General features: G+C 42.0%; 1 protein-coding gene across 1 annotated transcript in view; it reads right to left on the bottom strand.

Moving 5' to 3' along the window:
• si:dkey-16j16.4 (uncharacterized) overlaps positions 1-13008 on the bottom strand; it is a 30841-nt gene that overhangs the window by 1133 nt on the left and 16700 nt on the right. Inside the window, exons 2-4 of the mRNA XM_053510244.1 lie at positions 12641-12722; positions 8657-9099; positions 6766-6819 (exon numbers count right to left, since the gene is read on the bottom strand). Of these exons, the coding sequence (XP_053366219.1) occupies positions 6766-6819; positions 8657-9099; positions 12641-12722 (579 nt within the window). The remainder of the gene's footprint in view (positions 1-6765; positions 6820-8656; positions 9100-12640; positions 12723-13008) is intronic.

Raw genomic sequence — 13008 nt, 5'->3', positions numbered from 1 at the left:
TAATTATTTCCTATTTATAAATGTACATTGTATTAACTGCTAGCTAATAGGAGCGCAGCCAACAATCAACGTTAATCTGACCTAATTAGCTGTAATTTAAAGTTATATTTTATTGCTGCTATAGACTTTGTATTTGTTTGAATTTAGAGTTTGTTTCATCAGGACAGTTTATTAAAAGACGAATCGTTAAATACAGGGTCAATGGGGACCCTGGCCCCTACACAGGGTGTAGACTCCAGACCCAATCCCCCCCCCCCCAATCCATCACAAGGCATACACACATATACACACACTCAATTTTGGAACACTAATTAGCCTAATCTGCATGTCTTTTGACTGTGGGAGGAAACCAGAGTACCTGGAGGAAACCCACCAAGCACAGGGGGGAACACACCATGAGGCGGGAATCAAACCCGGACCCTGGAGGCGCAAGGTGACAATGCTAACCGCTACGCCATTGCGCCGCCTTATTAAAATAGTCATGAGTTGCAGCCCTACTAGCATAATGCATAATAATATTTAATATTACAGCACATTTTCACTGAGCTTTCATTATCTTTACTATTATAGCTAGCTAGCAAACGTATGCTAACCGGATAGGAATTCTGTTAAATCTCGTTAATGAAAGTTAATTATTTTCACCTTTAAGATGCGCTAATAACGCTAAAGTCATATCCATACTAGTTAATAAACATTACTAACACGAGTCAACTAGCTAAACTACATGAGCGGTAAAAAAAAAACAATAAATAAATAAACAGCATCTATTTCTTATTTACTGTAGCTGTAGCCAAAATACAGACATTATGAACATCTTGGTAGCTGGATTAGCATGTGGAATACTGTATGCTAAAGTATTTAAGTACGAGTTTGGTTCTTACACGCTCGATGGGTTTATTTATGAACAAGTTAAATCATGGTCTGAGTTTAACCAGCTCAGTGTCTGATTTACGCGCCACAGTCTCCCTTCAGTTCCTTTATTTTATGTCCCACACCACCTGCATAAACATGTCCCACTGCAGCAGACTAAAGGAAACCCACATACAGGTACACGTCCCCATGTCACTGAGATTATTAACACGTAGAACAGAGAGGTAGAACTCATAAATCTCATTTTCCAGCAATAAATAATATAAATAAATAAACCTGTGAATCAAGTGTGTTAGGACAGAATGTATTAGAAGCTGTTCAGGAAGCCGTCATGGACAATGATTATCACTTTTATACACTCTAAACCTCTGTTCTACTGTAACACAGTAAGAGTGGATAATAATAATGAATGAATTATAAATAATGAATAATTTTATGCTGAGACACTTTGAGGTTGTCATCGCTAAGCCAAAGTTGATAAGGTCAAATTAAAGCTTCCTGTGATATAAAAAAAAACGTTATTTAAATGTTATTGTTAAAAATACATTTAATTTCGATTAAATATTTTTATCTGAGCGTTGCAATCAATTACAAAACCCCTACTTCTTCTTTCCATGACCGAGAGTCTGGACTATTCTGAACTACTTCCCTCCCTTAGAGGAAACGCGTTTGTGTGACTTGGCACTGATACAACACTTTCTCCAGCCATTTATAGTGTGGGAGATTACGCTTTGCTCCTTCTGTGTAATCAGGAACGATGATCCCCGATGGATAAATAGGTCTCTAGTCTCTGACCACAAAGCAGGAAAATTTGCACCGGGGACAGAAACGAACCTAAAGCAAAACCGCGGCTAAAGTGAATTATTTGTACATATAATAAAACTGTAAAGTGGGCGTGTCTGGACATTGAGGATAGTTGCGAAAAAATAATTCGGGGGGATGCAAGATGAGGAATGGAACACATCAAGAAATTTTTGGATTTGTCTGTCTGTCTGTTTGTTTGTGCACGCATCACCTAAAAACTACTGAAGGTATTCTAATGAGGCTTTCACGTGTGTATTTGGTCGAGCTTGATGTAACATATAAGCTTTGTTTCATCACAATCGACCCACAGGAAAAAAAGAACATGCTAACTTTAAAACTTAAACAGAAAACGCCCTCAACTCAAAATCTCAAAATTCAACAGATGGCGCTGTACATTTTTTAAATGCGCGCTTATGAGTGTTTAGGTAAATCCCACATGGACAAAGTTGCAGGCACAACTAGTCTAAACTATATAACAGCTTAATTCGGAACCAAAGTCCAACATCATTATGGTACTCAGAAGCCCCTTTTCCAGCAAAGTGAAACAGGTGCTAGTTAACTTGTTTTGTCTTAGCTAGTTAGCTAATAACATGCCTTGGCTAGGTAGTTGGTTTTGTTAATTTAACAATGACGTAAGCGGTTCTTTGTTCTGACCCAGCAAAGTGTTTGTGCCAACATGGAACTGGGGTTTCTGTCTGAAGGGCCGGTGCGTTGGCCGTCTGAAAACAAAGAACTGGTTTAAATTTGGAACAAGCTTCGGAACCACCTTGGCGGAAAAGGGGTAAAGTTCAGATTAAAATTCAGATTAATGATCTCCAGTATAAGGACTAGATCTATTCCCCTTTTTTTTTTTCACCCTTCTTATCAGTCATGCGTGATCTATTGGTATGCGAGGGGCAGCCCACTGAGGAAATTCTCTCACTAGTGAAGGTGTACTGTAACAAAGTGAAAACAATCAAATGACTTTGTACGCTGTAGGATTACTGTGCATGAAGACATTTTTGTCATGTAAGACAAAGGTTTGGCATGTAAGAACTATTTCAGAGCCCTCGATGAAAAGCCACTTAACACCTTATTGAGATGAACTGGAATGTTGAGGGCTTCCTCGTACAACATCCATCCTCACTAACGCACTCACAGCTGAATGGGCGAATCTACACACCTACTTCCTCAGATTAAGTGAAAAGCCTTTGCAGAAGAGTGAAGGTTATTGTTTATGATTATACAGCAAGAGGAATGAAATCTGGAACGGCATGGTTTAAAAAAAAAAAAAAAAAAAAACTCTTTCATCTATATATACCCAGTCCTGATTCCCAAAACCTTTTTGTTTTGTATCTTAAACCACAGCAGACTAGCACACATTACATTACATATACATGTCTATACAAGGTCAAATCATTATGTCTTCCCTGAAACAGCTCTCATGGGTCTTGCTGAAACATTACAGAGCTTAAGAGAGGAGGTGTGTTAGGATCGGGTTCCAGAAGGAGAGGAATGAAAGTAAAAGTTAACGTGTTTTGCATATGAGTAACGATGTGAGCACGGCACAGCACACAGTCAAACCCCCGTCCGCGAATGTACATCACAGCAGAATGCATTGAATCTGTGTTTGCTTATACTGCTGGACCTGATTGCGCTGATTGTGCGCAGCTGTAGATACACAGTAAGTACGGTAAAATAGTGCCAGATTTAGCCTTCAACATCATGCTTTCTTACTTTCACAGCAAACATCCTTCTCTATAGCAAGAACACCAGTCTACGGGAACATGCCAACCCCCCCCCACTTCCCTTCACATCTGCCCAAGCCCGAGTATCAATCCTCAGCATGCAGAGTGTTTATCTGCTCCGGTTTCAGCCACAGATGACTCTTCTTTCCTTTCCTGGTCTCTCTTTCGCGTTCCCCCGCCACCAACCTCCATCTCACAACTCCAGAGGCGAACACTCGGCCCCCATGATAATGGCAATTGCTCCACAAAGGGCCCCTTGGTAACCACTACACCCCCACCCCACCCCCGTCTATCAACTTTCACCTGGAACGCAGCCTGGAAAAAATGAAAAAAGAAAAAAAAAGAAGAAAGAAAGAAAGTATGGAATCTAGAGTAAGACAGAAGAAGCCAGAGTGTGTGAAGAGGAAGAAAGACGTGAAATCAATAGAGAGCAAAGCAGGAGGGAAGAGACAGATACAGACACTAATGTGATCCACACTGCAGAGACGAGTAAAGGAGAAGATCTTTAAAGAGTACAGGCGGAAAACAAGAAGGCAAGGAAGCAAGATGAAGAGGGAAAAAAACGAAAACAGCAACAACACATCTATCGCCTTCGCTATGATTCTCTCCAGATCGTGGAGATCCTGCGACAGAAGGTGCTCTATAAACGGAAAATGACTTCATCCCCAAACACACACACACACACCAGGGCTCTCGCCCATGCCTCACTCCTTTTCTCTGCTTTACCTTAATCCAATAAAAGGGACATTCAATCCCGTGTAGACAGATTGGAGGTTCTTGAATGCACAGAGGAGAAAAGCTATTACGCAATAATTATGATTTAAACCGATTAGCAGAAACATGACGGTTCTGAGATACAGATAAAATAAAAAACAGGGTCCAGATATGTATTACATTAATCATAACAATTTTTATTTTTTTTTATAAAACAGAAGACTCCAGGATTAAGGTCTCCAGGAGAAAGGTTCTAAGGGGATTAGAAATGTTACTAATCTTTATTTCTAACACTTCTCCAGCTAGCTAACGTAGGAGATCCTGATAGGCTTCCTGGGGATTTTATTAAGTCGTTATCAAGATTAAAGAGGCGCGCGGGTTAAACGTCTTTAATAAACACTTTAATGTTGGAGAAACTGAATAAACAGTGACGGGAACAAAAGCTCGAAGCTCAGACGAGGACTTGAACTGCGCCAGAAAAGGCCTGTGTGTGTGTGTGTGTGTGTGTATGAGTGTGTGTGTGGGTGCAGTTTTTTATTCCAACTAAGCAGATGCCACACCTGATAGTCTACTGAAAGCCAAGATCAACTAATTAAACAGGTGGAATCAGGTGTGGCTTCGTGAGTGGTTGGAATGAAATCCTGCACACACACACACACACACACACACAAACACACACAGACTGGATAAGGTTTAAAACCCCTGTGATGAGGGTTAACAGTTGAAAACAAAAGTTAACTATAACAGACGACAAACCAGAAGATAATTGTTTAACAGAAAAATCTGGAACCTAAAGTGTTTACCAAGGTGAAAGTGATCATGGGAACGTGGCGTACAGGGGGGATGGGAAGGGGGCGCCCAGCACCCCTCCAGCTCTGCCATGGGGTAAAAACCCGAGCGGCACAGATGCATGCCGGCAACACAGTATAGGTCGTTTAAAAAAAAAATTTTAAAGGGAGGAGCACATAGAATGGACTGAAGTGAGTAGCTTAGGATCAGGCTAGCCAGTGCAAAATAGTGAGCAGCATTAGCAACAGGCTAGCTGGCTAACGTTAGCCAAATTTTTACAGCAGTAAGTATAAAGAGTGTTATAGATTCAAGCATGTGATCAGATCTAAGGTCGACACACTGTGTGTACGTCCGTGTCGACTTTATGTCCTTCTGTAAAACGCGAACGGAATAGTAGCGATCAGAGGTGAAAGTTGTTTTAATTGTCTGTAGGCGGGAAAAAAAAAAACCTATGCTTCATTTCTAAAGCTAGCTAGATCAGAATATTACACAAACTATTTTACAAGTCTGCACAAGTCTATTACAGTATGTTATTACACGGCTAAATCTTTTTCCAATCTTAGCATTATAAACACCCTTAAACCTAAAGTGCTTTTCGGGGGGGGGGGGGCACGTATGTGAAAAAGTAATTGCCCCCTAAACCTAATAACTGGTTGTGCCACCCTTGGCGGTAACGACTGCAATCAAGCGTTTGCGATAACTGGCTCTGAGTCTTTCACATTGCTGGGGAGGAATTTTGGCCCGCTCTTCTCCGCAGAATTGATTTAATTTAGCCACACTTGAGGGTTTTCAAGCATGAACGGCATGTTTAAGGATATCAACTGGATTTAAACCCAGACTTTGATTTAGTTTTCTGTTTTATAATTATTATAATTTGAGCCATACAGAGCTGAACTTACTGGTGTGTTTCTGATCATTGTCCTGCTGCAAAACCTAAGTGCACATCAGCCCCAGACCATCACACTACCGTTACCATGTTTCATGACCGTAGGTATGATGTTCTTCCTATGAAACCCTGTGTTAGTTTAACGCCAGATGTAACAAGACACACACCTTCAAAAACTTGAGTCTCATCAGTCCACAGAATCTTAGCCCAAAGATTGTTGAGATATTTAAGATGTAAGATGAGCCTTTGTGTTATTTTGGGTCAGCAGTGACTTTCACCTTAGAACTCTCCCATGGAACCATAGAACTCACCATAGAACTTTCCCATGGACGCCATTTTTGCCCCCAGTATCTTTCTTATTGTTGAATCATGAACACTGACCATAACTGAGGCTAGTGAGGCCTGCAGTTCTTTTATATGATGTCCTGGGTTCTTTCAGGTGTTTTCACTGTTTCAGGTTTTCTCCATTTTGTATAACGGCTCTCACCGTGGTTCCAAAACCTTAGAACTATCGTTGGAACTTTTTCCATACCGGGACATGTCGATTACTTTATTTGTTATCTATTTTTCAATATCTTTAGATTGTGTTGCTTTCTTAGATCTTTTAGCATGCTTCACTTTGTCAGACAGGTTCTAGTCCAGTGATTTCTTGGTTCAACACGTCTGGTAGTAATCAGGCCTGGGTGTGACAAGTGAAATTTAACTCAGCTTTCCAAAAAATATATATAAATCACAGTTCATTCATGATTTACCATGGGGGCAATTATTTTTTCACACAGGGCCAAGCAGGTTTGGACAGCATCTTAATAAATAAAATCATCATTTAAAAACTGCATTTCGTATTTACTCGGCTTATCTTTGTCTAATATTCAAATCTGTTCGATGTAAGTGTGACAAATATGAAAAAAAAAAAAAGGGGGGGGGCAAATATTTTCAAAGCAATTTTTTTTTTCATGACTCAACTCACACACTTACCCGGATCTTGATTGTCCTCGTTTTTCCTCCACAGTTCTTTTTCAGGAGCATTTTCTGTAACACAAAACCAAGACAGAAATATTGACACTGATAAGATGACATCATTCTCCTTCACTATAGCATGCATGGCCCGCGACGTTGCTCTGGCTTAATAAATACACATTTAGCATGCGTGACACACTGAGCACTGCGGTGTTAAAGCTAATAAACACAATACACAATGCCCGGAGACATTTCAAAAGAAAATGTAAAACTTCATTGGTTCTTTAACTCATGCATGAAATAGTATCTTAAAGGGAAATGAGCAGGATGGGGAAAATATTTGGCTGAAGCTTGACTAATGCTGCGGTGTAAACCGATCTTGCTGAGGCTGTGCAAAAAATACGGTTTACACCTGAGCAATTTAAGTAATAAAAAAAATAAATCGCTAAAAACGTGTTTGTGTTTCTGATCGTGAAATGTCACACTAGGTACCGTGATATCTCTTTACAGCTTTTAACAGTAATTGCATGGAAATCCGAGTCCGCGCTAGGAAAATAAATCCCAGATACAAGACGGGAAACCGATGCACGTTCCATGTGCGAGGCCCAAAACTCAGCGCCAACCGCTCGGCTTTCTCATTGGACCGTGCCTCAAATGTTAAGTCACTCTGGATAAAACATTAGCCTTCCACAGTGATCATTACGAAAGGCTCAGCCAAGCATCCAATCTGGTTTCATCATCTGTCATCTAAACCATTCATGAAGCCCAAACACACACCTCACCCATGTGTGCTCGGCATGAGCAGCTGCCCGCGACTCAGAACTAAGGCCTGTATGGATTATTGTAATGTAGAGAAATTGGAATGACCAAAAGCGGAATACGATCCTAATACACAACAGCTGTTTGCGCAGTGAAACACAAAGCTCGGCACTGATATCAATTTAAACGCAGCACTTAAGCCGGGACTCGGGGCTTAGGATCGAGATTCCCAACAGTCAAATATATGTGTGTGTTTTTACTTTTTTTTATTTTAAGGGTTTAAAATGAGAAGTTTTTGGCAGCCGCTTCAGCAGCAGCTATCCAACTTCATGAACTCACACACACTCACACACTCACACTCACACACAGCCCCTGCTGTCTCTTATAATCTGTCCTTGCCACAGAAACCTAGGGACATATGGAGGTCCTCAGTACGACTCCGCCGCTCTGTGTTCCTCCCTCCTACAGAACCCTCCACTGTCCTCTCTCCTGCTCTTTATCTGGGGGAAACTCTGACAGTCTGTCCAAATACTGTAATATTAAACATGTCTGCTGCTTCTTTCCTCCTCCACATGAACACACACACACACACTCACTCACATGCACACGCACGAGCTTGGCTTCATGGGGACTGAAACAGAACAGGGAGGGGTGAAGTGACATCTGTCATCCGTTCGTCTCTCTGGAGGTGGCTGGCACAAGGGCCTCATGTGAGAATGTTGATGTGTTCATGTGTGTGTGTGTGTGTGTGTGTGTGTGTCAGTCAGTCTTCTCAAATCCAGGCAACAAAGAGCTGTATTCTAGAACATCACAAGTGTTTATTTGTTTAAGTGTAACAGACTTTAAGATTTTAATCAATGATAAATAAAAGAAAGGTTTTGTCTGTACATTTGTTTCTGTCTGTATGTCTGTATGTCTGTATGTCTGTCCAGCCGGATTTTGTCGCAGCATCACGCAAAACTGTCTGGACAGAACTTCGTGAATCTTTTGCAGTACTTGGGAAGTTATGATGCTGATCAGCTTATTTTTAGGTTTAACCTTTTAACTACTTCTACAAACTCTTTATTCACTAATAAACGTGAAAGGTGTTCACTATTAAACATCCCTCACTGAATCCTAAGAACAATAAATTTTTTTATTAATTTCTAACCTGCTGCATCTTCTCCAGGTCCAAACTGGGCCGCCCGGGCTCTCTCCGGTGTCTCCAGTACGGCACGGCGGGCTGTTCGAAGTGGCTGAGGATTATGGGTCTGGCGTGTAGTCGCGTGGAGGTGTGTGTAGGTTTGAGGCCACGAGGTGGAGATGAGCTGAACAGCACGGGGCTGGGGGAAGCGCCCGGATCGCACAGGTCCTTCACCTCCTCGTCGCTGGAGGTGCTGCTGAGTTCGGCGTGTCGGTGCCACCTGCATCCGCCCTCGGCGCCAGCGGTACTCGCGATGCCCGCGATACGCTCGAGCTCCTCTTCGGAGCTGTGCCGCTCCATGGCAGGCTCGAGTAGCAACCGGACACGACGGACACGCCCCGGCGAAAGCAGACCCTGGTTAGGCTGCTGACTTGTAGCCAGAGGGGTTAGAACACAGTTCCTGCGGCGCTCTGGAAGACAAAACAAGCCTTGATTAATGGTTCCACAATACATATCCAAGATGGTCCTTATGATGTCATTCATGGCTTACTTTGATTTCACTTGTTTTCAATTATGCATCTTAATCCATATGATTTATCTAATCAACTGCGGTCCTTAAATAACTGTGGTTTGAATAGTGGAATGGTTTATAATTCAGAGAACACATGAGAATGATGTACATGAACCTACAACACATCCAAACCAAAGCTGGCATTCTATTCGTTTTAATGGATTTCTTTGGTACCAGGAATCTGAACGTACTGCACTGCAATAGTCCTAATGCCAAAAACTTGTTCTCATGGAACCACATCTTACTGTGGTTTTAAATACTTAACAGGCTGCATACAAAAGTAAGTACACCTCTCTAATTTCAGCATGCATTTTAGTATATCTTCTCAAAAGTGACGATACTATAGAAATGAAACTTGGATATATGTTAGAGTTGTCAATGTGCAGGCTATTTATTGTCACAATAGCCGACAACAAACGTGAGCACACCCTAATAAGTGATAACAGCTGTACATCTTTAACCGTGCAAAGTCACATGACCTATTCATCATGTGTCCGTCAGTGACTGAGTACGTCTCCAGACCTGAACCCTACTGAGCACCTGTGGGGCGTCCTCAAGCGGAAGGTGGCCAAGCGCCATTATGGAGGAGTGGTAGAGGATCCCACCAACAACATGTGCAGCTCTGGTGAATTCCAGGCCCAGGAGGATTAAGGCTGTGCTCACACAGAATACTGACACTTTGGACCTTTCGGACCTCTCCAACTCATCCTGGAGTCCTGCTTCTGGTTGGAGATCTCATCACATGGACGTGTGGTCTGTCTGGAATGCGTGTGGTGACTGGGGTTGGTTCCACTTTTCCATGAAGGTGGTCCTGTCCTCGACTGATGCAGACAGCTGTTCTCTGAGGACCTGTGACTTCAGTCGCTCAATAGTTCAGGACTGGAATTTCTTACAGTCTACCTGAGCCTCCAGGAACAAACTGGACTTTAATCTTACACGTCTGCTCTTATACTGAACTTCCAGTCTCGCATATTATATGCACATCAATCCCTGTTTCCTGTTTCACCCAGATGAGGATGGGTTCCCTGTTGAGTCTGGTTCCTCTCAAGGTTTCTACCTATTACCATCTCGGGGAGTTTTTCCTTGCCACTGTCGCCGTCGTCCTTGGCTTGCTCATCAGGGACAATCATATCATTTTGATTCATACACATTCACGTTTCATACAAACCTAATTCTTTTGATTGTGTAAAGCTGCTTTGTGATGATGTAAATTGTTAAAAGCGCTATACAAATAAAATTGAATTGAATTGAGTTGAACTTTGGTGTCAATAGTCAGTTTTGACATTGTTCACTTAGGGTGTACTCATTTTCATTGCTGGTTATTTAGACAATAAAGTCTGCATGTTGAGTTATTGTTAGAGGACAGTAAATCTGTACTGATATAACAAGCTGGACATTGACGACTCTAAAGTAGATCCAAGTTTCATTTCTATAGTATTGTCTCTTGAGAACGTATAATAAAGTGGTTGCCGAAATGTGAGGGGTGTACTTACTTTTGTGAGATATTGTGTAAGCCTGAGTAAATCAGTATTGCTAGATAGATACCTAGAAGGTCTGAGTGTTAGCGTGTTACCCTGGAGCTAACCTAGCCACATGAATACAAGCTCTTAGTTAGCCGCTAACAGTCACCGCTCACTTTCCAGAAAAAAGACTGAACACTTTATTTAAAACATCTGTAACCACGCCCATTTATACAGGTGTCCAGTCAGCCAAATGGTTTAAAGGCCCGCTCTTTCTCCAGTCTCAGACTGCCCAGTTTTGGTGAGCCCATGCCCATGCGGGCTCAGATTCCTGTTCTTCACTGATAAGAGAGGAACCTGATGTGATCTTCTGCTGATTGGAGATTATCTCACTCAGACCTGACATGAATGCTGCGCATACCGAGATATTTTTCTTCTCACTGCAGCTGTAAAGAGTGTAAAGATCTCTGTACCAGCTGGAACCAGTCTTTATTTTCTTTCTTTCTTCCTTTTGAGACAGTTGAGTGTGAAAGTCCCAGGAGACCGGCAGTTTCTGAAATACTCTAACCAGCCCCCCATACGGCAACAACAAAAATGTTAACAGGGTCAAAGTTACACAGATCACATTTTTTCCCCCTTTCTGATGTTCGATTGTCAAATTTTAACTCAACCTCGGTAACAAGAGGGCAAAAGCAAGGGTACGGGTGTTCCTATTAAAGGGGCTAGTGAGTGGAACTATGGTAGGGTGTTTTAAGGGCTTTGTTCCGCTTTACATTCTTAACGCGCTGCCGTGACCGCACTTTGGTCTTGCAATCAATGTATTAAATTTCTACACCATGATGATGATGTAATGATGATGTAATGTTGGAAACACTGCATCTGGACCAAGCCTAGTGTTACACAACATCAAATTGATATTAAGTGTTTTTTTCCCTACATTCCCAAGTTTGATTCAGAAACGGTTTCGAGATCAAAGAGAGGTTCAAGTTCATCAAGAAGTTCGTCAGAGGTGGAAAGTTATTCGAAGGTTGATTGCTCGGTGGTTCGTGGTTAGTTAGGGTTGGGGTTGGATCATAATCATGATGCATATAAGGTAGTAAGTTAAGTGACGGCTCAGCATGATGTTGGAACTGCTCGCTTACGCACCGTTGGGGGCAGAGTAACACACTCGGAGGACGGCGCTATCCGCTCCCTCCGCTTGCGTGAGCTCACAGACGCCCCTGATTGGCTGTAGAGCCGTGATTAACCTGGATAAAAAGTTACCTAATTCCGAGGTCATTTAAGGGCGTGTGATGTCACCGAGTGGAGTGAAGTCGCCCGTAAGACCCCACGGTGACACGGGAGTCCCAAACACTTTATCCTTCATCGTAACTCATGAAGTCCTTAAATGACATTAAATGAACCTCCTGCTGCAGTCACGTGACTGTCTGTGACTCGTGTACCCGTGACATCATTGACAAAAAACGGCGATGTGCCCCTGGGTAGTACATGTGACAGAACTGGCTCATTCTAACATGCTTTTTTTTTTAATACAATTTACCCAATCTAAAGGTTTAATAACATGTTCATGTTATATTTTATACTTATTCTGTTTGGACCCCCTTTGCTGAACAAATCAATATAAAACCGATTAAGAAAATATCACTGTGACATACGGTATGTCACATAGCGCATTTGTGAACTAAAATGTCATGTGACGTCTTTCAAAATGTGTTCCATGTGGTCTAACTGGTCTGTGTTACTACACCTCGTAATGCCCCTTAACGGAGACATGGGTCTGTGTCTCATGGGTTAAACTTAGGACAATCTGTCACGCTTTAGCAAAAAGCTCAGGATTGTAGGAAACCCGCCCATTTCACTCCCCCCCCCCATTCACATAAAGTCTAGATGTCGTACACTTGTAAGCTCGTCCTTATACTTCCATAACCTTTGGTAAATGTTTTAAAAAGACGAGACTGTAGAATGAAATGGAAAAAAAACCTCGGTCGATCTGTGCCAGCTCTTGGTTCTCTCCTTCAGAATCTTCGCTCTCTCCGCCCTCCTCACTGCCATGGTAGGAAATCTGTGTTTGGAAAAGAAAGACACAGACCTCATGACTCGTCTCATAGCCCAGTTATAATAACGCAGTCGTAACACAGAAAGAAAGAGCTTGTGGGTGAAGAGTCATGCCTCTTAAAGCGTTACATCTGTTTTTCTACTCGTGAGCGACGCGGGAACGTGGTCCATGAGAAACGTCGTAAACGTCAGGAACCCAGTAGGAACATGTCCAGATTTATCTATTTGTTTGTTTGTTTTTGATGCACAAAACAAACAAATAAACAAAAATGACTGCATAAACTTTTATATTT

The sequence above is a fragment of the Clarias gariepinus genome, chromosome 13 (assembly GCF_024256425.1).
Source record: "Clarias gariepinus isolate MV-2021 ecotype Netherlands chromosome 13, CGAR_prim_01v2, whole genome shotgun sequence".
NCBI lineage: Eukaryota > Metazoa > Chordata > Actinopteri > Siluriformes > Clariidae > Clarias > Clarias gariepinus.
The sequence above is the reverse complement of the archived record's forward strand: the minus strand, read 5'-3'. Positions and strand labels throughout refer to the sequence as shown.